The sequence below is a fragment of the Neolamprologus multifasciatus genome, chromosome 20 (genome assembly GCF_963576455.1).
Source record: "Neolamprologus multifasciatus chromosome 20, fNeoMul1.2, whole genome shotgun sequence".
NCBI lineage: Eukaryota > Metazoa > Chordata > Actinopteri > Cichliformes > Cichlidae > Neolamprologus > Neolamprologus multifasciatus.
In genome coordinates this window covers 28,539,855-28,564,069 of record NC_140458.1, presented here as the reverse complement: position 1 = coordinate 28,564,069, position 24,215 = coordinate 28,539,855, and the positions used below count along the sequence as shown (strand labels likewise).

At 39.4% G+C, this 24,215-nt stretch overlaps 1 protein-coding gene across 15 annotated transcripts in view; it reads left to right on the top strand.

Annotated features, from left to right (window-relative positions):
- Positions 1 to 24,215, top strand: part of cacna1db (calcium channel, voltage-dependent, L type, alpha 1D subunit, b) — a 118,408-nt gene that overhangs the window by 22,553 nt on the left and 71,640 nt on the right. For all 15 annotated transcript variants that reach the window (XM_085146786.1, XM_085146787.1, XM_085146778.1 and 12 more), the window contains exons 4-9: positions 14,133 to 14,272; positions 14,910 to 15,052; positions 19,294 to 19,446; positions 20,733 to 20,929; positions 22,385 to 22,488; positions 22,843 to 23,012. In XM_085146786.1, coding sequence (XP_085002912.1) covers positions 14,133 to 14,272; positions 14,910 to 15,052; positions 19,294 to 19,446; positions 20,733 to 20,929; positions 22,385 to 22,488; positions 22,843 to 23,012 — 907 coding nt within the window. The remainder of the gene's footprint in view (positions 1 to 14,132; positions 14,273 to 14,909; positions 15,053 to 19,293; positions 19,447 to 20,732; positions 20,930 to 22,384; positions 22,489 to 22,842; positions 23,013 to 24,215) is intronic.

The window sequence follows — 24,215 nt, the reverse complement described above, 5'->3', positions numbered from 1 at the left end:
TTGAGGGGTTCTGACATTCAGATCTGTGAGGCTGCTGCTCTTTTTAAACCAACTTCAGATTTGTATTTGCGGTGCATTTGGAAATGCAGTTTGCTTTATACCAAAATAGATGAAATCTATTTTTTCACCACAAAACACAATACACCGTGAGGACAAAGTGAAAAAAAAGTTTGCTTGAAATTCTTGCAAATTATTAAAAATAAAAAAACAAAAATATAACATAAGTATTCACCCAATACTTTGTTGACGTGCTTTTGGCAGTACAGCCTCAAGTGTTTTTAAAGAAGTTGCAAGCTTGGCACATTTATTTTTGGGAAGTTTCCGCTGTTCTTCTTTGCAGAACCTCTCAAGCTTCATCAGGTTGGATGATGAGCATCAGTGCGCACTCATTTTCAGATCTCTCCAGAGATGTTCAATTGGGTTCAAGTCTGGGTTGGGCCACTCAAGGACATTCACAGAATGGTCACAGACAGGCCAATCTGTTTCGTATATGGATTTTATTTTTTGCTTTTCTGTTGTGGAATTAAAAGGAAGAAATCAATTGTACAAGTGTTTCTTTACTGTGCATACAATATAACTCCTTTGTTATCTTGGCTGTGTGCTTTCGGGCATTGTCCTGTTGAAAGATAAACTTTCACCTCACCAGGTCCAGAGTGCTCTGTTACAAGTTCAAGGATGTCTCTGTACAATGCTGCATTCATCTTTCCCTCAACTCCGACTAGTCTCCCAGTTCCTTCTGCCACAAAAACATCCCTACAGCATGATGCTGCCATCATCATGCTTCACTGTAGGGATGGTATTAGCCATTTCTGGCTTCCTCCAGAAATGCCGCCGGGCATTCAGGGGTTGATGGCTCTCAACAGGAGAGAGAGGCAGACAGTGAGGAGGAAGAGAACAACAAGAAATTGAGAACAAGGAGGACAGGAGAGTGTTCAAGGCTGAAGACTTCATTCTTTGTTTTATCAGACCAGAGAATTTGTTTCTCATGATATGAAAGTCATTCAGGTACCTTATGGCAAACTCCAGGCTGGCTGTTATGTGCCTTGAGGAGTTCTGCAAAAATTGTCTTACTTCTGGAAAGCTCTCCTCTCTTCACAGAGCAACACTGGAGCTCTGTCAGAGTGACCATTGGGTTTTTAGTGATCTTCCTGATTAAGAGCCTCAGATGGGGTGGGTAGCCAGCTTTAGGAAGAGCCTTGGTGGTTCCAAACTTCTTCCATTTACAGATGATGGAGGCCACTGTGCTCACTGGGATCTTCCATGCTGTAGAATGGAATTTGGAACAAGTGAGCTTTGTGGTCGTCAGCCTTCACCAGTGATGTTTTGACTGCATTTGTAGCCACACTCACTCTTTTAACATCTGGATTATGAACATCTCTTATCTGAAAATAGTTTAATTTAATTTAATTTCTGTGTATCCCAAATTGATTTTACTTTGTCCAAAGATGGTACATGCAGTCAGGTCCATGAGATAAAGTTTTCCTAAATGTATCTTTTTACATCCTTACATTGAATTTGTCATTTTAATGCAGATTTGTAGCTTGAATTCAAGTATTTTAATAAAGCATTACAATAACTTTTGAGGAATTAAATCAATTTTTTGTTTAGTGCCATCATTTTACAGGCTTTAAAGTAATTGTGCAAGTTACCATAATTATATACATAATTATTATATTTATATTTTACATACTTGGGTGCCAATCCTTTGCAATGACTGACTGATGTCCCGAAACCAGTGACATTAACTAAAAGGAGGTACTTTCTAACATGCACATCTAGGACATACTACTCTGACACAGTAATGCAAAGTATCTGATCTTATTTTGGATGACTTCTTGGCTGTTTATCTTTTATTTAGTTGTTTTGGCACACTCATACAACACATACAACTAGATCTATTTTAATAATCAGTTACATCTACAGGTCGTGGACAAATGTATAAAGTTTGACTTAATTTGGAGATAAATTAGTCTTAGTGATACAGATTCCCATAATGAAACACACCATACTACTGCATGAAGTGTGGCCTTCAGAAAGAGACAGTGTCTCTAAGTCATGACTAATCAGTATAATAATTAGGGAGAATTACAGAGCTCTCTGTATCATCTACATCTGACATGATATCACAGGACAGACCTCTATTTCTGTATGTGAGAGATCTGTGAGGGATGAGGGACGCAAACAGGGAGACAGGAAGCTTACAGTAAAAATCGAATCTTTGCCAGCTCTAACCTGCAGCACATAAACAGTAGAGGTGAAAATATGTAATGGTCTATATTGCAACCACTTGCACTTCCACCACAGTTTATCTCATGAATATAACATGTGGATAAAAAGATGGACCTAATCATTAAAGCGAGTGGTGTGTGCATGCACGTGTGACTACCTACCTTTCTTGTTTAATTCAGCATTTTCATGAAAGCTTAAAATACATATGCTTTTAAACGAGAGAAAAGTAACATGCTAAAAGGTTATATCACAGCCCGATATAATCTTTGTGAAAAACTTTCCTCTTCTCCTAAGAATAAAAAGATGGGAATATCGGTGGCTCTTCTGTTGATGTCCTGCTCATTGCTTTGAGCAGGACATCCTGAGCCTTTCTGGCTGTCATTAATCTGATTAAGACCAAAGGGAAACGGGCTAATAGGAGCTGATTGGCCTGCTTCTGGCTGTCTGGTTGATTCACCTACATGTCCGTGACCTCACAAACAACCATGCAGTGGCCTGCTGACAGAATCACACTAAAGCACTCTCACTCTTACACTCTCACAAGAGTATACACAGACGTCCACAAAAATATTCCCGTGCATAAACACTCTCATAAAGTTAGTTAGCAGAGGTGGTAGTGTAGCTGCCAAAGAATGTTTTTGAAGACAAAGAGGCCCTGCAGAGGCACCGTGCTTCTCAGAACCACAGTCTTTGAAGCCGTTCTGGACAATATCAGACTTCAGCATAGCTATCCACTATTCTAGTGCAACATTAAACCCATGCCTGCTGAGTCCATGCCTCGATGGATCAGAGCCACTTTTTTCTGCACGACAGGGAGCTATACATTATTAAGCAATTGTTTTTAATGTTGTCACTGATTGGTATGGGACTGGCTACAGCTCCTTGGTTCCCCCTGTGTAGATATTACTATGACACATCATCAGCTGCTGATGTCATTTGACATCAGTAAAAAAAACTCTCTTGTTCCAGAGGGCTTTTCCAGTACAGGGCGAAAGTAGAAAGACAAACAGAAAAGGATTTTTTAGAGGTGAAGGACATACAGAGACCAGGCTTTGGCTTTAGAGTCCAAAGAGGAGCCAATGTGACACCTCGTGTTTGTCTTGCTTGGTTCTTCACCTTTTTAGGCGATAGAGAACTGATTCATGCATCGGGATCTATTTAATTTCGATTCTGTTCATGCTTAAAAACACAACAATCAGCAGACAAATCATGTGATCCACCGTGACATCATCGCAGTGGATCGCAGTTCATTCACAGAACATCATGGGATACTACAATAACTCTTAGGTGCTGAATTGCCATGGTTTAAACACACACAAACCACATACACAATGCAGCCTGAGCCACATTGCATTGAACCTAATGACAGCTCGTATTACCATCACTGAGGGAAGTGACATCGACTGAACCTGCGTCAGCTGTGTGTGTGTGTGTGTGTGTATGTGTGTGTGTGTGTGCTCTGATGCTCCCAGCTGATTTGTTAGGCAGGTCAGGCATGGTGATGTTCCTTGTTTGTGATCAATTATAAGCATACAGTCACACACGCATACACTCAGGCATATATACTGTGCATAAATTGGGTTAGCAAAAGCACATAAAAAGACGGTCCATTGGAAAAAAAATAATCAAAAGCCTTTTAATCTGCCAATTTCAATCAAACACAGTAAAAAAATGATCCAAATAAACTAACTGGAATGATATTTAAAACCAGCAACAACATAAAAAAGCTAGTTTGTGCTTTTATGTTAGTATCTTTAGTCTTTTCATGTTGAGATCGGGACGCCTGGACACTTTTGTCACTGAAGTCTTTGTAGCTCTGTGTATCTGGTGCCAATGGTATTGCATTACTCATGATGGGAAGACTGAAATCCTTAATGTATGGAGCTAGAAGAAGGGGGAATACACCCAGCAGGATAAAGCAAATCTGTTGTGTTTAACAACCGAGGGTGTGAAGAACCAGACAGAAAAAGAAATGTAGGTTTGTCAGTATAGCAGCCATCTGCAGACTGTCACTGCTCAATTTGACAGCTTTTCTATGGTTAACACCTCCACTGCTGTCACCTCCAATCATTTATTTCCACACTTTCTCTCATGTCCACTCAGATTATTTACAGCCTTATGTAACTGGGTCTGGAATCGTGTCGCTTCCAATTCAAATGAAATTAGTTTCAGTACTGGGATCATTCCTGGATTCAGTCATGGATTATTTCTCAGCATAGTACACACATCTGTGCATGTTTTTTCCCCATGGGTTCTTCTAATAGCATCATATGAAAACACTGCACCGAACCGATTTAAATTTATTTATAGGTAATCTTAAATCTAAAGAACAGTGTCATAATTCCTTTGAGAAAGGAAGTGTTCGCCCACAGAGGCCGTTCAGTGAGGAGCTGCTTTTGTCCTGCATTGTTTTGGTACACACATTTCTGCCTCGCCTGCTATCTTTCGGTGTGCTAAACAACAGCAGACTCTTGTCACAGCAGCTCCTTAACTTACACAAAGGCTGATAAGAGGGAAGCATGGAGGAGAAGTGAAGATGGCAGAGAGCTTTTCTCTTTCCTCAGGATAACAGCACAGATAAACGTGAAAACAGTCTGCACTAACAATGATCCAGTATGATTTGAACCCCTTAATCCACATAATCAAACGCTCATTTTCACAGTTTAGTGAGAGTGTTTTTGGCCGTTGTTACTCTCTGCATTTGCATTATTATTATTATTATTATTTTTTGATAGACTGACACATTTTCAAGCATTAACACACGGTTGATCAGTGCTTTGGTTTGCATAATATATTCTTTAACTACTACTGCAGATTTGTAGGTGAGATCAGGACAACTAATCCTAACCAAGACTGCCAAACCACTTTCAAATAATGAATTAGGTGGTCATGTGTACTGGGAGAGTGCAAAAAAAATTACTTGCTAGTATAACTGCAAAGATTCACACAACATAATGTGGCACTTGCAGAGTACAGCCAAATCACCACTGCTGCTCCCACTTTCTCATATTGGAGAACACAATAATTGATTCTTATCATTTTACCACAGTCTATTGACAGAGTGTACGTATACAGCAAGCATGCAGGAATAACTGCACTGTATGTAACTCATTCTGATTCACTACCTGTGTGAAGCATGTTATGCTTATTTTAAGATACCAGTGTGTATTTAAGGGTTTCTGTTACACGCTTAACTCTTTTTTTATCCAACAAGCTAATGCGAAAGTTATAAGATATCATATACAGCAATACTAATTTCACACTAATCCAATTCTGTTAGTAGTTTAAAAAAAATGTTTTTATCTGTGTATGTGATTTTCCTTTTTCCTCACATATGCATTGCACTTCGTTCTCCACTGCTCTTTTCTCTCTGGCTCGCTGTGATGTCGTTGCATTTATACTCATCAACTTTTCTGTTGCAGTTTCCCAAGACAACAGCAAAAACACGAGCCATGCCTATGCAGAGCAGACTGACCGTCTGCATGAAGAACTGTGCTCTGTGCATGTTAAAATGAAACTCAATTATATCAAATTAATATAATTATTCTGTGAGGGAAAAGAGCGTTACATTGAGTCATCATGGTTACACACGTTCACATCACGTACGCCCACACTGGCCAATGTAAACACAGAAATACACGCACTGCGCTCTGCCTCTTTTAGACTCCATATTATTATATGAGTGTATCCTTACAGTGAACAGTGAATGATCACTTCATTATATGATTTAAGGGCTAACCTGATCAGATACATGCCAGGCAGTTAGCTAAAGATGAGCACTGTACAAAGATGCTTTGTACATGCTCTTGTAAAAAAATAATAATTATATTTTAAACTATTTCAGTCCTGTTCGGTTGACATAAATGCTTACATGGGGGTTGTACTGTCTCAGCGTATGTGAACACCTGCTTTTGTCCCACATTAACTTCAGAGGCTGAATGTGAGGCAGACGTCCACGTGCCCTCTCAATTTTTCTGAATGTGCAAACAAGGGTACCACCTACACATGTCCTCCAAGTGGAGTAGAAAATACTATAATAAGAACAACTGCTTGTCCGCAGATATCTACCATGTGATACAAAATATTATTCCACATTTGTGCACACTGCTCTTTGCAAAAATCTGTCTTCTCTCTCTCATAGTCTGTGCTTCATCCGTCCTTCCTGTACTCTCCTTTTCGTCTTCTCTTTCCCCCTCCCCCATACGTTAAAAAAATAATAATTTTTTACTCTCAATAAACTCGAAGCAAGAGTTTTGTGTTAAATGCAGCTGAAATATAGAAAGTTGTTTGTTGCAAATACCTATAATATCTTTGCAAATCTGCTTGACATAAACTGAATGGATGCAACATACATTCATTTGACCAGATTCCATTAAATTTAACATGTGACACTGTACTTTTGTAACACAATTACATGGAGCGAGGTTTCTTCCTGTTACAAGGGAGTTTTTTTCTTCCCACTGTCACCTTGTAATTGCTCCTAGATCATCTGATTGATTTGGTTTTCCCTCCAGTAATGTAGGGTCTTTACCTTACAGTACAAAGCACCTTGAGGCGTCTGTTTATTTGGTGCTATATAAATGAACTCGAATTGAATTAAATAGAAACAAGTGGGAGGAATGTATACATTCACCCATGCCCACAGTACAAATCCACGACCCACTTGTACAAGTATGATACTGTATTCTTCAAAACCCCACAGGTTACCCCAAGGACTCCTGATACTAGAGATAAAATCAGTATCTTGGTATCACAGAATATTCGTTTCTACCAAGTCAGCAATTTTTCAAAATAAAAAATAATCAAAAGAAAAATATATTACACGCAACATTTGGGTTTTAAAATCAGGGGCATTCATTTATGTGTGTGGCATTTTAGATTTATTAAAGAAAACACCAATGTACCAGAGTTTGCTCTTAAAACTGGCAGTACAGCAATTTGCGCATTTGTCCAGTCTAGTGAAGGACTGGTGTGCAGAAAAGAGCTGCCAATCATCTGTCGCACAGCCCAGTTAAAATACTAAAGAAATGTAGCTGCTGCATTGCAATCATTAAGCTCACATGGAGCATAACCTTTTAAATCTTTTCATATCAACAGCACAGCTCTACCTGAGTGCTCGTAACCCAAACTGTGCTTGATTGAAAACATGGTCTGGAGTCTCTGTAAGTCCAAAAACATCAACTAGGACATTTTGTTCATCCGCTGCACACAGACTGTCAGCTCTTTTGGCTTTCACTCAAGCAACCAAAATTTCTTGTCTAGCTCCCAAAACAGGGGATTTTGGAGCTTACAGGACTCGCTGCTCCTCCTTAAATCAATTAAGCTGCTTCGCTGGGAGTGCATGGACCTCAGTTTTTGCTGCTCTCTACGGGAAGCAAACGCATCTTATGCCATAGTGTACAAAGTCATTTTGCACAAGGAGATTAATGCTCGCTGCCATCCTGTTTTACTAAACTGACCCTAAATGCTTACAGTAAACACAAAAGACCTTTTGCTCTTCCAGAGAAAAGTCCTTTTTCTGTTGTCTTCAGCTCCACTGGCAGACTGATTGCTCCTCCACACAATAGTAAGCGAGTATATGGAATTAAAAAGCGTAATAACAATTAAACAGTAATAGTAACACATAATGTGCATTATTTGGATCATACGTTTTATTATCCTCAAATTTTTTTTAATGTCTTTCGAATTTTGATGACGTAAAAGCATTATTTTCAAGCTGAAGGACTGAAAACTGAATGTAGGGCATCTCCTGTTCATCTAAACCAGTAGGGTGTACCAGAGGCAGTCGTCTTGAGTATCCCTCACTTAAGCACTCCAAGTTTCATTCTCTGCCCACACATGCAACAAGCCTGATTTCCATGGCGACAGCATCCCTGTTACAAGCACGGGAGGAGCATTTTTCACTGAGTTCGGACACAGGAAACAAACACAGGGGATGCCGTCCTTTGAGGAAGAACATGACAAAAACAAACACAACATTTGTTCTGGATCCTCACTTTTAACAGAACAAAAGGCCAAAGACAGACGTGTGTTGACAGTGTTTAGATGTGTGTGTGTCCCCCCCCCCCCCACCACCACCACCACCACCACCACCACACACACACCACCCCGTCTCGCTTTTTCTCTCTCCTGGTCAGCACTCAACCCCGCTCCAGTTCTCTCACACAGAGGCAGCTTCAGGCCTGCGCCACGTGCTTCTCTCACACTCCACTTACTATCCAGGAATCCCTCAGGGATGGGAAGAATAACAGGGATTTAATATTTATTATATAACATCATAGCATGTGTGCTATAACTAGGTATGTAACAGAGCAGAGACCAAAGTCTGCTTAAAGACTACACTTAATAAATCCACTTCTGTGCATTGTAGGCTTTGATAGTTCCTATAATCCTTACCTTATTATGGGCTTAAAAACAAAAAGAGTTCTTGCAGGTTGTTATTCAGTCGAGATATTTAAACAGACAAATAGCAAAATTGAAAGCGCCTCTCCATGTTCATGAAGGGCTGAAGTCTACCCGCAGCTGCTTCACAATAAACGTCATAATACGTCATTTCACTGGAAAGCTTTTAAAGTGAAGCAGATGCAGGAAGTGTTTACTTTTAATTAATAGCATTGCATCCCTGCACCTGTCCTACTGCTATCTGCTGCCTCTGTTCTTGTCTGCATAATGGTTTGGCCTAAAGGCAATTGTTTACGCACAGCTCTCTTAAGGTCCCATCACAGCGTTACAATCAGCTTGAGGTCTGGGCTTTGCAACACCTTGATTGTCCTGTGTTTTCAGCTTTTCTGTTGTAGATTAGCTGCTGTGCTTGGACCCATTGTCCTGTTGTATGCTCTAACAAGCTTTAGCAGTTGGACAGATGGCCTCACATTTGACTCCAGAATACTTACAGAGGAGTTCATGGTAAACTCAGTGACTACAAGGTAGCTAGATCCTGTGTACCCCTTCACCAACATAGCTGGTATGAGCTGTTTCTGGTTTTCACCAAACAGCCAGACATCTCCACTTTGGTCTCACCTTCTTGTTCCAACAGTCTCGTGTTTGTTCAGATGCAGCTTCTATTTTCCAGTTGTACTGTCATGAGCTTTAACATTTAATATGACAACTTTTTCTATCTTTCTACCATGCAAATGTGTATTCATTAGGTTTTTTATGTGTATACAACTTGCATTGTGAGATCACCTATGCACTACGTTTGTTGTCTCCATTGTCCTGTGGTAATCTCCACTCTTCATTATCGGCCTTACTCCCAAGTCACGACCTAAATCCAGTTCGCTGAAACAGACACGCGCACACACGCACGCATGCACGCACAATTTGTCAGCTGTTCACTAAACAGAACAGCGAACATATCATTCCTGTGTAAACAACAAGAGGACAAGGCAAGAATGCTAAATTGGATGTAGGCAGGTGTGTGTTCATGTGTGCCTTGAAGGCTCTTATCACTGAGAAACAGCTCTGAATTGTGGGGCTTATTGACGTTAACTGCGCCCCCCCCCCCTCCCCTCCCCCAGCTGCTGTCGAGACACCACTCTCAGTTAACACCATTAACAATTAAGACACAGACAAAGACATGGCCATTGTTGAAATACCAGTATTTACTCAGCAGCTGAGTTACTCATACAGATCATCTGGATAGTTCTGCAGTATGAAAAGACCAAAGCAGTGAATTTGCATGTTTTTGATTTAAAAAAAAAAAAAAAAACTTGCATAAAGGATATTTCCATTTCTGGTGAAGAGTTTGCAGACCTTGTAGACGTATCTCAGTTTATGTTTTTCTGTATTGGATCTAAATCAAAAGATTTTGATACATATTTGTGTTAGGATGCCTGGGTCGTTGACCCAGGGTTTTTGAGTTTATTATATTATTTATAATTTCTAGTCTTTGGGTTTTCGTTAGAGTCATGTCTTATGGTTTGTCTCTGTGTAATCCTTAGTTGCTGTCTCCCCTGTCTGCTATATCCCCGTGTCCAGTCAGTGTCTGTGTCTGCCCTGGTCCCACATCTCTGTTCCCTCTGTTGTAGTGCCTGCATGTGAGTCTGTGTCTTTTGTTCAGTCTGTGTTATGTGTTTCCTGTTTTACTTTGAAGGTCTCTGTCTTATCTCAGTGTGTTCAGTTTATGCTTCCTTGTCTCGTCAGTTCTGATTTGCCCCAGCTGTGTTTCCCTCCTGTTGTCCATTCCCTGATTGCTCCCTCTATGTATTTAAGCCCTGTGTTTCAGTTTGTCATTGTCGCGATCTACCGTTTATATAGCTGTGTGTTTTTTCAGTCCTCCGGTGTAAGTTTATTTTGATATTTCCAGTCATGTTATATTTGAGTTTAATATTAAAGCGGTTTTGAGTTTAAGTTTTGTCTCCGGAGTCTGCACTTTGGGTCCTTCTTCTGCCTGCACACAGCCATCACTTAACAATTTGTCAAACTCATATTTGTTTGAGGTACAGTAGAAAATGCAGGTTTAACAGCTTTGCCAAACCAATGTAAAAAATGTTTTTTAAACTTAAACTTAAGACATGTGCTCATTTCCATTAATCTGACAGCATCTGAATAGGCTGTCTTCGTGTTTGACCGAGCCTTCAGCTTTCTGTTAAAAGTTACAAAAGCCCTATGAGTTCTAGGTTTGACCCAGAAACATTTACATATCAGTTTTATATTGCACAAAACTGAACTGCGAACAGACAGGCACTCAAAACACAAGCCTGTCTTTGACATTTTTGTGAGTTGCTCCACTCACTAAATTCCCCTAAAAGTAATAATGTTTGCATAATGACGTGATCTCGCCAACTCTTTTCTTATTTATTGCAATTTTGCTTATAAAGGTATAGTTAAATCTCACTAGAAGTTCATGCTGACAATTCCTTTGCATCTATTGTCACTGCCATGTACATACAAGTCTTATCTGTTGTCTGTTATCTTTTCATTGTGTTGGAACACAGCTGAAATTAGGAGACGGGGTTATGTTTATTAAATTTAACATTACTTGCCATTGGTGTCCGAGAAAACATTCTGCCTACTCAATACAAAAAAATACTGAAGTCATAAAAGACAAATATATTTTAATTTAAAAGTTTCATAACTGAAAAAAAAACATGTTTCCTGCACTAGAGATTTAAAACTTTCCAGATCACACTGAACGATAGCGGGTAAACAGGTCTGAGTGACCACTGTTATCCTTGTTCCATGTTGACAATGCCTCCATTCATCACACATGAGGGGTGAGTGCTTTTGATAAGAATGGACATCATATGGAATAGCTTTAGCACTCACCAGCTGTGACCCCCAGTGGGGTCAGCTGTAGGAGATTTTGTCAGACGGCTGTCTCCACCACCATCATTAAAACATCAAATCCAGGATGTCTTTTGGAAGAATGAAGCATCCATCCTTCCTGCTGTTGTTACAGAGACTTTAGAATCAATGTCTGGGTGCACTGACACTGACGCTGGTGTGACGTGGCCGCTCGACAGCTTGCTATGTTTTGTTGTTTGTGCCTGTTATTTGTAGTCTTACTGTACATCTTTCTGCACAGTGATGCTCAGAGCTCCAGTGGCTGCCTGAAAAGAAAATACGTCTGTAATCTTAAGTAGACTACATGGATAAATTGCATGCTCACAGTTAATCTAAAGAGTCAATGCACTTAGAGCTAAAACTAAAAAAAAAATAACACTATAGTAGCCTACAGTGGCTGCTGATTAAGTGTTCTTCTTTAAGCCACCATTGCCAGCGGCATTTAAAATTTTTCAGTGAAAGTGTTGGTCTGATTGACTTGCTGCTTTTCAGAAGCATGGTTTGAGTTTGTGTATCATTGCAGGTCTCTCTGCCCACTTGTGTGGGTGTGAAGTCTGAGTGTGCGTGCTGCTGATGTCGTCAGTCTCTTTCAGTAACCACGTATCTTTGCGCACGCTGTCCGAGTGCGCTCTGCGTGTCTGCGTCCTTTAAATCAACAACAGGAGTGCTTAACTTAATGGGCCTTAAAACCTGCCGACTCACTAACCTTTTGGTTCGTAAATAACAGACAGAGAGAGGATGACAAGCGGAGAGAAAGCGAGAGAGAGAAAGTTGTGTGTGGGAGAGGCAGAAAGAGAGAGAGAGAGGGAGAGAGAAGTGAGATACGTAGGAGAGAGAAATGTGTTTCTGTGTGAGAGAAAAAGAAAGTGGAGGTGAGAAAGTGAAATAATGTGTAAGCACAATAAATAGATGTGTGTGTGTGTATGTGGAAATATCCAAATTCTGGGACATATTTGCATTACCGGGCACATAGTTACCATGGAAACATGCTGATGATGCACCAGGACATACAGTATGACTTGAAGACTTTTCATCTGTTCTGTTTTTTGGCCTCAAAATATACGCACTGGCAGCATGTCTGCTGCTTAGTGGTCACCGCTTCGGTTTTTCTGCACCACTTTTGCCCGAGATGATGCGTCAGTCACACAGCGCCATTAATTTTGCGACGTCCTCTTTTGGATTTTGTGTTGTTGGCTTTCAGTACATCTCTCCCTGAGCTGTGTTTATGAGGTCCACCTGAATGCAAATGAATGAACGGGGGTCATTTCCACCCACAGTCACATCCTTCCATATAAAGCTGGTGTTACATCATATTTCACAATGCTGCTGCTGTATAAAATCTTGAGCTCTCAAAAGACATCTTATGATTGTCTTTTCTGTTTTTTTCTTTTTTCTTTTGGTGCAAACATCATGAAAAACTCACAATTTTCTTTACTTTCACAACCAGACTCACAGTCCATTCTTGAACTAGAACACTTGTGCGATATGCTTTATGGGTACCTGAACATTTCAGGACTGAGCCACATTTAACTTAAAACATCACTACTGGAAAGTTTGTTTCTGCTTGTTATGTCTATTCTCAATGCATCATGATGTCTGCTCCTGCACTTCAGCACTGTCTTGTTACATGTGACACTACGGCTCTAAGAGAAATGCTGTTTCAGTTTTATTTTATATGGACACACTTGAAGCCTGAATCATGAAAATACAAATAAATCATCAGAATGAACACACTATTGCGAGCCTTATATGTAGACTCTTTAGCAAACTTTTATTTTAAGGAATGATATGGTTCCTTAAGATCTAGATTTAAATTGTCACACCTCACAAACATGTGGACATGGGAGGAAGAGTGCATGTGGGAAAAGGATGTTGAAGATGGAGCTGCCAGGCAGGAGGAAAAGAGAAAGATCACAGAAAGGATTTGTGGATGTAGTGAAGGAAGACATGCAGGGGATTGGTGTGCCAGAAGAGGATGCTAGGGTTAGACTGAAATGGAAGCAGATGATGTGCAGTGGTGACCCCTGTGGCAGCCTGAAGAAAAAGAAGAAGACATGTCTTACATGTGTATAGATATAAATACAAACAAAACTGGCGAGGCTGTCTTGGCTCATAAAGAGATATACACCATAAATACCACAGAGTTCACCGAGTTTGTATCAGTGAAAATTCATGCATTTTAAAGCGGTGTTTTCATGTCAATATTATAACCTTATTATAGTAACTCAACTGATAATTGATGAGCGGATTATTAGAGAGATTTCTGTTTGATGATGTGCTTTATGCCCACGGATGAATTACCTTTTTTAATCTTGATTTCATCTGGCTGAATAGATTTAGGATTAACTTTTAAAGTACTTTTTCAGGGGTTTTTTTAGTCAGCATGTCCTCTAGGTCAGCACACGCAGGCTACATTTGTTGAATGTGCTTTTATCTTGAAATTATTTCTGTGATAGGACGGGGGGGCTAGCACTTGGTCAATGGTGTGTGCGGCCGCAAGTCGTTGCACACACCATTGACCAACAAGGTCGCAAAGTTTAAATAAACATCTTTCATTGTTTTCCACCCCTCTCCTCTTTACACCTGTTTTCTTCCTTGTTTCCGTTCCCTCTATGCAGGAGACAGTAGAGTATGCCTTCCTCATCATTTTCACAATAGAGACATTTCTGAAGATTATTGCCTACGGTCTGGTGATGCACCAAAACTCCTACGTCAGAAACGGCTGGAACATGCTGGACTTTGTCATTGTCATTGTGGGGTGAGTTTACAGGTAGCACATAATGCAGGATATACGTACAAATACACATTTGCACACGCACACAATTCTTTTTACATAAGGAACCAATCATACGCACATCTGCTACGCTCTCTTCCATGTACTTGAAAAAAGATGGTATAACACACATTTGTGCATTTGCGCAACTTAGCCCAACATGTGGTCATCCGCTCTCTCAATCAAAAATGAATCATGACCTTATAAATTCTGTCCTGTATCACTACAATAGTGATGTTTTGAGCACATGCACCAAAGTGCACACACATACACGCACAAAGACACGAACACATGGCTTTGTATAGAGTGACGGTTTATCAGTAGACCACCTGGCTCCTGTGGGACTTCAATGTAAACTGTGATGAGGTGTGAAAAACTAAAGGTAAATATGCATAGACATATGTAAAGAGCACACACATAAACCATACACACTTGCACAGGCAGGTGCTTGAACAGAGAGACAAGAACAAAGAGGCTTTGTTCATTGCTTTCTGACTCTTTTGCTTTTATCTTTTTCTGCTCTGTTTTCATCACATTGCCATTACTGCTTCTTCCCTTACATGCCTCTGCCTCACTTTCTCTATATTTTACCTCCCTCTCTCTCCCCCTCTCTCATCTCCAGGTTGTTCAGTGTGGTTCTGGAGATGATAACCAAAGATGCAGATTCTGGTGGTCAGTCTGGAGGCAAACCTGGAGGGTTTGACGTCAAGGCCCTCCGAGCCTTTCGCGTGCTACGACCCCTTCGCCTTGTCTCTGGAGTTCCCAGTGAGTAAACATAAAAATGTGGAATAAATGTACATGTTTTACGCCCTTGAGTCCAAACCAATTAATCTTCTCTTTATTTAAGCGCCCTATGAACTCACACAGGAGCTCTCAGCTAATTTCACAGTGACTGGGTTGAGATGAGTGTAGATAATGTATGCTTGGATGCACGTGATCCTGTGATGGCACTGAAACACACAATGGAAGTAAACAAAATTTCACAAAAAAACCCAAAATTTCACAAAACACAATGGAAATATATTTGGGGAGAAAATATTGGGACTAAACAGCTGCTGAAATTACAGAAATCAAAACATGTGAAGGATTGCTCTGAGACACATTAAAAAGAAGCGGAGGATTCATCAGTGTAGTGAGGGACAGATAGATACATGTTTGCTATTGGAACCAGATGTTCACACCCACATAGTCTTGAGAAATGGGTGTACCCAGCAAACATAAAATACTGTATCCTCAAAAGTTGGATTGGTGTCACTTGCACATAATTAAAACAGTAAAGACACAACAGATCACATGTTGACATGAGTCATGGACTCTGAGTAAGGAAGGAAACATCTGGCTTGTTATTGGTGCACATTTCAAAAGCCAGCATCTGTGTGCACGGGACACTTTTGTGATTCACACATTAATGCGTACCGGTTTTGGAGCAAAGTATGGTATGCAGATGAAAAACTCTGTGCACATACGGGATGTGAAGAGTATGGCACCATAGTAATGGAATCTACATAATAGGCAAGCATGGCCACGTCCCAACTTCCTACTGGCATAAAATTCAATGAAAAATTGAAAAAACAGTAGATTTGTTTGAACTATTTTCTCCTAAATGCATGACTACGACGTGTTATTAGTCTAAATTATCATTAGGTGTGTTTAGTGAAATTGATCTGTTCTGAGTTAGCATGGTTCCACCTGCTCCAACTATTCATTTTATTCCACTTATCCAGTTTAGGGTCACAGTTGGGCTGGAGCCTATTCCATCTGTTACAGGGCGAGAGGTGGGGTACACAGCTGACAGAGCCTCAGAGCCTTTCATGTGCTGTTAGCATAAGTTAGAGTTTGCACTAGGGACATTTTCTTATTTCTTATTATAAGACACCTTTAACACCTTAAAGGTGACGGCATGTAGTCTCTTCGCCAGCCAGCCTAGCTTTGTCATTCAGTCTTATGAGTAGCCCAATTTTTCAGTGATTTCAAAGTTGTGTTTTATTACATTATGGAACTTGAATTAGGGGACCATGCTTTTCACATTAACATTGTGTTGATATTTTCAGCCTGTTATGTTTTATTCAACCCGGTGTTTTGTGTGAAAAACACTTCTTTGCTGTCCCCAGGTTCTCTCTGTTATGTTATTAGATTTCTATTCCAGCTCAGCTGAATTGTCTCGGCAAAGACAGTCACTATGGCAACCTTAAAACACCCAAGTAAAGGGTATTTCAAGCAGCTGGAGTGTTTCTGGTCATTTGTCCTTGAGGCAAAACAGCAGTTCTCATGTTTTAAATGCATTTGAAGGTAATTAACTGGCTTTTATTAGTCAGCATGGCCAAATATCAACTACTCTATATATTTCACTGCAAACAAAGGTGACAGGTAAACATGGGCAGGATGCAGTTGAGAAGTAGGACATGGTGACCCTGACCGAGTCTGTTGTTTCTGGTGTCGTTATCGCATCAGCATTTGTAATAACAAGCCATTAGAACTGCAGTGCTATCAGATAATTATTTAAAATTAATTCAGTAATATTTAAATGCTTGTTTTTGATATAAAGCGCCTTGAGGCGACTGTTGTTGTGATTTGGCGCTATATAAATAAAATTGAATTGAATTGATATTGAATTAAAAGTTTTTAGTCATTCAGGATGGCAGAATTATGCAGGAATAAATAAAACATCTTTAAGGAGTTTCACTGGATGCTTGTTAAAATTTTTATGTAAGCAAGCAAGCTACCCAAAAATGTGTGATTATGCACTGAGATGTTGTAATCTTGATAGTATTGTTAACAAGGAAAAAAGAGCCATAAAATGAATCACGACATGCAGGAACCCTTTACCAAATAAGACGAGGTTTCTTATAGTAGCTGTATGAAAAGCACAAGACTAGCAAAAAAAAAAAAAAAGATATGAATGATGAGCTGCAATCACAAAGTCAGTTACCCTACCATAGGTACTACTTAGTACTTTGTAATATCACACAAATGATACATGTGTCTTTTGTCCTGTCTCACTCCCCTCATGGCAGCAGACAGCTGCCCCTTCCTGAGACTGGTTCTGTTGGTGGGTTCTTCCTGTTAAATGGGAGTTTTTCCTTCCCACTGTCACCAAGTGCTTGCTCATGGGGGGGATTGTTGAGCTTTTCTCTGAATTATTATAAGATTCTTATCTTACAATATAAAGGTGATATTAAGATGACTGTTGTTGTGATTTGGCTCTATATAAAATAAAAATGACTTGAACTGAAAATAAAAAGACCTTAAATTATATATTCTTTAGTCTTTATTTGGCCTATTGATCTCAATAATCCGCCTGTTTATGAAACAGCTCAAAACTTCTTTTAGTGGCCAAGGTAGGATGTGGGTAAAAGAATGATTGACTATTACAAAGTTGCAAGTGTATAAATTTTGATAAAGCACTATCTCACTGTCTCGCTAAGTGAAATATTCACTGTGTTGTATTAAACACTTTAAAATTAAATCACGGTGCTAGCAACAGTAAAGCAGCATGACCTGTGCTTTGACTTGCTAACTTTACTGTCTGCTATACCCACTCCAACCTTTTATTGACGTCCAGGCTGGGCCTACTGGAACATTTCTGTAGTCATTTCTGGAACTATTATCACTAACTATTTAGTGAGGTTTTTGTTAGCTTGTGCTTTTGGGTTATTTGAGTATTGTATTTCTTCCACTGCCCTCCAAAGACACTTGACTGTTAGCAGTGCAAAGGTAGTTTACCAAAATAAAAAATAAGGTGGTTGGTTAGACATTAGCTCTTAGAAGTTTGTGTAGGTCCTATCATATCACCCAGTTTCTTTATCATTCATTATATACTTTTTTCCTTCAGTGTTTCTGTTTTCAGCACACATTTGACCTTAAATCAACACATGCCCTAATGTGTCTACATTCTTTGAGTTGCCATAGCAACGTAGCATTTGCTAGGTCTGAGGAAAAAAAGTACCTCTGGGACAGATGAAGATGCATTGAGCTCAAACGACATTTTCAGTTCTATACTGAAACTGAGTTTAACGTTTGTCTTGTCTTTGCAGTCTGATTTAGCTGGGATGTTTCAACCCATTAGCTAGTAAAGCAGAGGATAGTTCGCTAGCTTTCATTCCTATCCACTGATATAATTAGACTTTTGTAAAGAATTGTGCATTTTTACAAATGTGTACGTTTGCACTATTGTGAATACAGTGTTTGTGTGCGAGTTTCTGTATACCTATGTATTGCATAGCAAAACATACAGTAGGTTGCCCACGTGCCAGCTGCTAGCTAAGCAAACTGACTAGAAAAGTGATTTTTTTAAAGCATTTAGAGATTTTGTTCTGTAGCTGGTTATCAAAAAGAAATAAATGTAAACTTTTTTATTAATCCAATAAAGTCTTGATGGTTAAATACAGTTCCACCTTCTTAATAAATTTGCAGACTTTGTATCTTTTTGGACTGTTTGTCAGACAAAACGATTACTAACCCCACATTAGGAACTTCATTTTTCATTATTTCTTGTATTTTATTTATTGAAAATGCCTTAATACTGAAAAAAATACTATAAGACAAATTGATAATGAAAATAAAAGTTATTTGCAGCTCTCACATTTATGTCTGTTTATTTTATATTTCCAAGATAGATTCTTTTAAGAATGTTTAGTGAATAATAGGAAGAAACTCATGTTCATTTAGATGCAATGTTGTGGTATCAATATGGCTTTCAGCTGATTACTTTTTACAATACCTTTCAACATCAAACGCCATGATTTACCATGTAAAGGGTTACCATTAGTGTTTGTTGGAGTCATATTCATTATTTACAGTCTAATTAAGCCTTAATATTTTGGTCCTTTGTTTGCTTTCTTGCATAATCATTGCTATCATGGGCTTTTAGATTGATAATCATATCATGGCTTGGCTAAATGATTGGGTAAATAATTTGTGTTTTGTCTTTTTGCATCTGTCCCAATTCCCATAGAGTAAAACTGATGCTTCTTCTGACTGACTTTAGCTTCTTTATATTTTTGCAGGTTTACAGGTGGTTTTAAATTCCATTATTAAAGCCATGGTTCCCTTGCTTCACATCGCTCTGCTGGTCCTCTTTGTCATTATTATCTATGCCATCATTGGCCTGGAGCTTTTTATTGGCAAAATGCACGCCACCTGTTACGTGACAGAAACAGGTAAGATATCTTCCTTTCTTGTCTGCTACTACACGTCTGCTTCACTTTCTACAGACACCTGTTAAAAGAGGGATTTGTACGCCATAATGTAATGTAAACAGGCATACATGTCACCTTAGAACAGATTCGGGATTCAATCCCTGTCTCTGAAAATGAATGGACACATGTACCTATGTGAATGGTGACAAGCCACTGAAAACAGGGCAGAACAGCAGATGGTGGATTAAATCCAGTGATTAAATGACTAATATCTAGCTATTATGTAAACATGCTTGACCTTTGCTTTACCATTACTCTTTGATGTCAGTGTATCAGAAAAAAAGGGACATGTTGATGGACATTAGCACATATGTACACAAAGACACATACATAAAACCACAGTTATAGTCTAAAATGGCTGACTGACGGGATTGAAGCAGCTTAAGTAACAGGGATTTGCTGCATTACGACAACTGTTATCGTGGCGTGTCACTCTCCCTCTCATACACCTTTAACGTAATCTCGCCTTCTTTCTCTCCCTTTCTCGCTTTCATCTGTTCTGTTTGCCTGGTGACTTCAGGAGAAGCACAGCAGGGTAAAGTCGAGAGGTCGCGACAGAGCAGGATTGAATCTCGCTTTAATCAAAGCCACTGTGTGTTCACCGGCCCTGAAAAATAGCATTTAGCATGTGTTTTTTTTTAGGTTTTTGGATAGGTCAGAGGGACATGCTTCCAAAAAAGGAAGAGGCCACATGTTTGGATTTGTTTGTGTAGAAGCACAAACAAGTTATTTGATTAAAAAGGTGGAAAGTTTAACATGTGGGCTAACTCATGCTTACAGTGAGTGAACTGTAAGCGTGGGGTGCTGGGGCAAACTGTAATTAATGTCAGTGTATAGCATAACTTTCTGCATTGCTCCTATGATGATGGAATAATGTCAGAATACTGAACAGTGCAATTTTAAAGTGTGATACAGAGGAATGCATGAATGGATCTATGGATTCCTGATACCCATTTTATCATGGATATAGCTTAAACTTTATTATTATCTTTGCATGAAGTAATAATCCAATCATAATCAAAGAAAATACAGTGATGGGGAACTGCTGGAGGAAAAAAACTCCACATTCTCGAAAATAGATAGATTATAACACACTAAGAAGGAAGATGCAACATGAGATTTAAACGTGGACAAAGAACATACGTGAAATGATGTGACAAATAATTGAACAATTTTTGCCTTGATGATCTAAAGTCACTTGCATGTTGTTTCCATGTTGATTTACCTGTTTGTCTTTGTATCTCCAGGTGCCCTCGCAGAGGAAGAGCCGGCGCCATGTGCAATATCAGGGCATGGGCGTCATTGCCTTCTTAATGGTACAGTTTGCCGGGAAGGCTGGCAAGGCCCCAACAATGGCATCACCAACTTTGACAACTTTTTGTTTGCCATGCTAACTGTGTTCCAGTGCATCACCATGGAAGGCTGGACTGACGTTCTCTACTGGGTAAACCCAAATTTACAATGCTACTTGAAAATATAGTGCTGTGCAAAAGTCTTGAGCCACCCTGCATTTATTTATATGTTGTTTCCAGGGAGCCAGACTTTCTTGCAATTTTTTAAGTGGTCTTGAGCAATAGTTGTCCAGGATTTCTCATGGTGTAGGATGTTGACTTTGGATACTGGCTGCTTTTCCAGTCATTATTCAGTCCACTCTTTGTACCTGGCTATTTTCAGTAGAATTTATTTGTGTTTTTTAAGCTACTTAATGCTGACCTATGAATCATTCAGACATAAATAAAGAACACAATGGAACATTAGTTACAAATGTGACAAAAGCAGTAAGACACCATTCAGAACCATGATTTTTCATGCAGGTTTGACCCCAACAACACTTTTCCAAGCAAACTCATTTAAGCCTTTCAGTTTTTTTCTCTCTGTTTTGCAAATCCATGCTTTATGTGATTTTTTTTTTTGTTGTTGTTATTTTCTAAAAAAGTTTTCACAGCTAGAGTGTGTAACCCATTTTTAAAGGCTAACCTGAAACCCCCGGCTTCATATTAACACAAATCACCAACAGCTTTTAATTAGCCAAAATACTCGGCACTAATGATGAGTTTTCCTCACAATACACCCACGCCCTTTTATTGATGGAGACCCTCATCTATGAAATAATGAACCTCTTCACCTCCTTCTCGTTTGTCTTCTCAGACTCTCTCTCTCTGTCCCACACACTTTCATGCATGTATGTGTTACCATGGCAATCCCATGCTAATACTGCTGTTAAAGTGGTGGAAGGAAGGAGATTCAGCAAACCTAAAAGATGGAAAAAGAGATCATGGCAGAATAGATACGCAGATGTATAAATTAAAACTGACCTTGAGCCTTTCGTACTGATATAATCCAAGTATAAATGTTTCTTTGGGGTGGGCGGTTCTGCGGCTGGAGGCAGACACATCAGTGGGATTTTTTTCTTTAATGGGAAAATGACTATCAAAATAGAAGTGTAAACTGTAAACATTTACACTGAGCAAATAAAAGTGCCTACTATTATGAGAGCTGTGTAAAATGTGATTATGAAAAAAGGGCAAACTTTTAGGTCCTGGTGTTGCCAACAGCTCAGCTAAGAGGTGGGATTTAGTGCGGTCATTTGGCACAGCCTCATTACTAACACTAATACAAGTACTCACTGTCATTCATAACCGACCCAGTTGTCTCTCACGTGGTTCCCTCTAGTGGTCACCCTTCCTGCTGCAGTTTTAGTTGTAGTTGAGTGACAAACCTCTTTCCTGCTCAAGGGATGCTGTGGGCTTTGCAAGTCCATGAGTTAATGATTTTTTTAAAATTATAATTCAGTTTTTATTTCGAATAATTTAATCTATGTAAGCTGTAAGAATAACATTGCCATGTCTGCATTTAGAGTTAATTCAGTTAAATGTTCCTATTATCTCTTTCTGTGTAGATGAATGATGCAATGGGCTTTGAGCTGCCGTGGGTCTACTTTGTCAGCCTCGTCATCTTTGGATCCTTCTTTGTTCTTAACCTGGTTTTGGGTGTGTTGAGTGGGTATGTTTCATGTTTCTGTTTTGAATTGCTGTTTTAATAAAATGCCCTGTTGTGGGTGCTGAGAGTCTACTTGAAAGGAACATGCAATTTACAGTATGCGTGTAATATATCTATAAAACATATTCATAGATGGGGTATTTTGCTCATTTTGGTAATAATATAATAATGTGATGCTGCGTGTGAATTCCACAAATAGGTTTAACCCTGCACATTTTAACAAATGATAAGAAATTGTTTGATGAGGTTATTAAGTTATCAGTTTTAGTGCAGCCTTAGTTTTAAGACTGCAGAGCGCTGCCATGCTGTACAGTGTTACGGTGACCCACGCTTGACATTATGCTTTCCCCTCTATAGAGAGTTCTCCAAAGAGCGAGAAAAGGCCAAGGCTCGAGGTGATTTCCAGAAGCTGCGTGAGAAGCAGCAGTTAGAAGAAGACCTGAAGGGCTACTTGGACTGGATCACCCAGGCAGAGGACATCGACCCTGAGAACGAGGAGGAGGGAGATGAGGAGGGCAAGCGTAACCGTGAGTTACCTGGATTTAATGTTTTTTTTTTCTCTCTACTCTTGTCCAGCACCCTTGTCCAGCAGGCAAACAAAGAATGCAAACAGAACTGTGACTTACAAAGCCTTAACAACTTCTGCCCTGAGATAATGCTGCACATTTCTTTGCCACTAAAACTGTTACAAGAGGAAGGAGAGACGGTCAATCTGTTATGCATCTAACTGGCAGTTCTCATGATCCTTTGCTTACTTTGACTTGAATGCGGCTCATTGTGGGAACATGATGTTGTTTTGAGACAGCTGCTTCCTTGCAATAATTTCTGACTTGGCATTTGATTAGTACAGTAAGTGAGGGGTGACTGCTTCTGTTTATTTGTGTTGACAAGGAGCACAAGGACTGAATTAGAATGAGGAAGCTCAGGCAGGGATTGCTTGAAGCATCTAAGATTTCACTAAAAATTGCATGATAATGCACCGAATGCAATCTAACACATGAATGTAAATCTTTTGGGAGTTCCTACATTTCTGCAAACATACTGTATGACCTACAACAATGACTCCTGAAGCCCCTGGTGGCCCGCAAAGGTACTGCAAGTAGGCCTCACTAATAACAGAAATTGATTAGTTTGATTACTCACAGGTTTGTACAGTTAAATTTTTATATACATGTATTTATTTATTTATTTATATAAAAAGCGAATTTAATTTGGTAATAGGAGGTAGCTAGTTTGTGATATTACTAATTTTTCTGACACAAATTAATCGATCTTGATAAGGTTGTTTATGATTTTTGAACACAAATTTAAAGGAAATATATTGCTTTCTCTTGTGTTTTGATTAGATTTAAGATGGTTGGGCCTGTTGGGATTTTCTGGTTCTTAAGTGGGCGGCAGCAGTCCTGACTTTGGGGATGGCTGACTTACAACATGATCATGACAAGAAAGCCTAGTGTAACAAATGTGGGAAGATCAGTGTTTTCAGCTGCTCTCAGTCATTCATGGCACAGCAGAGAATGATTAAGCTGTGACAGCCTCATAATTCATTTAAGAAAATTAGAATAAAAAAACTTTGCTTTCAAATAGAAATGTGTTCTGCAACAATACGCTTCTTAACATCCACCTCCACCTCTGACACAGTTAAATGCCTACATGTTTGCCTTTGTGTGCGCAGTACGAATATCTCAGTCAGACATATTATGTGCCTTATAACCGCTGAATATTATCTT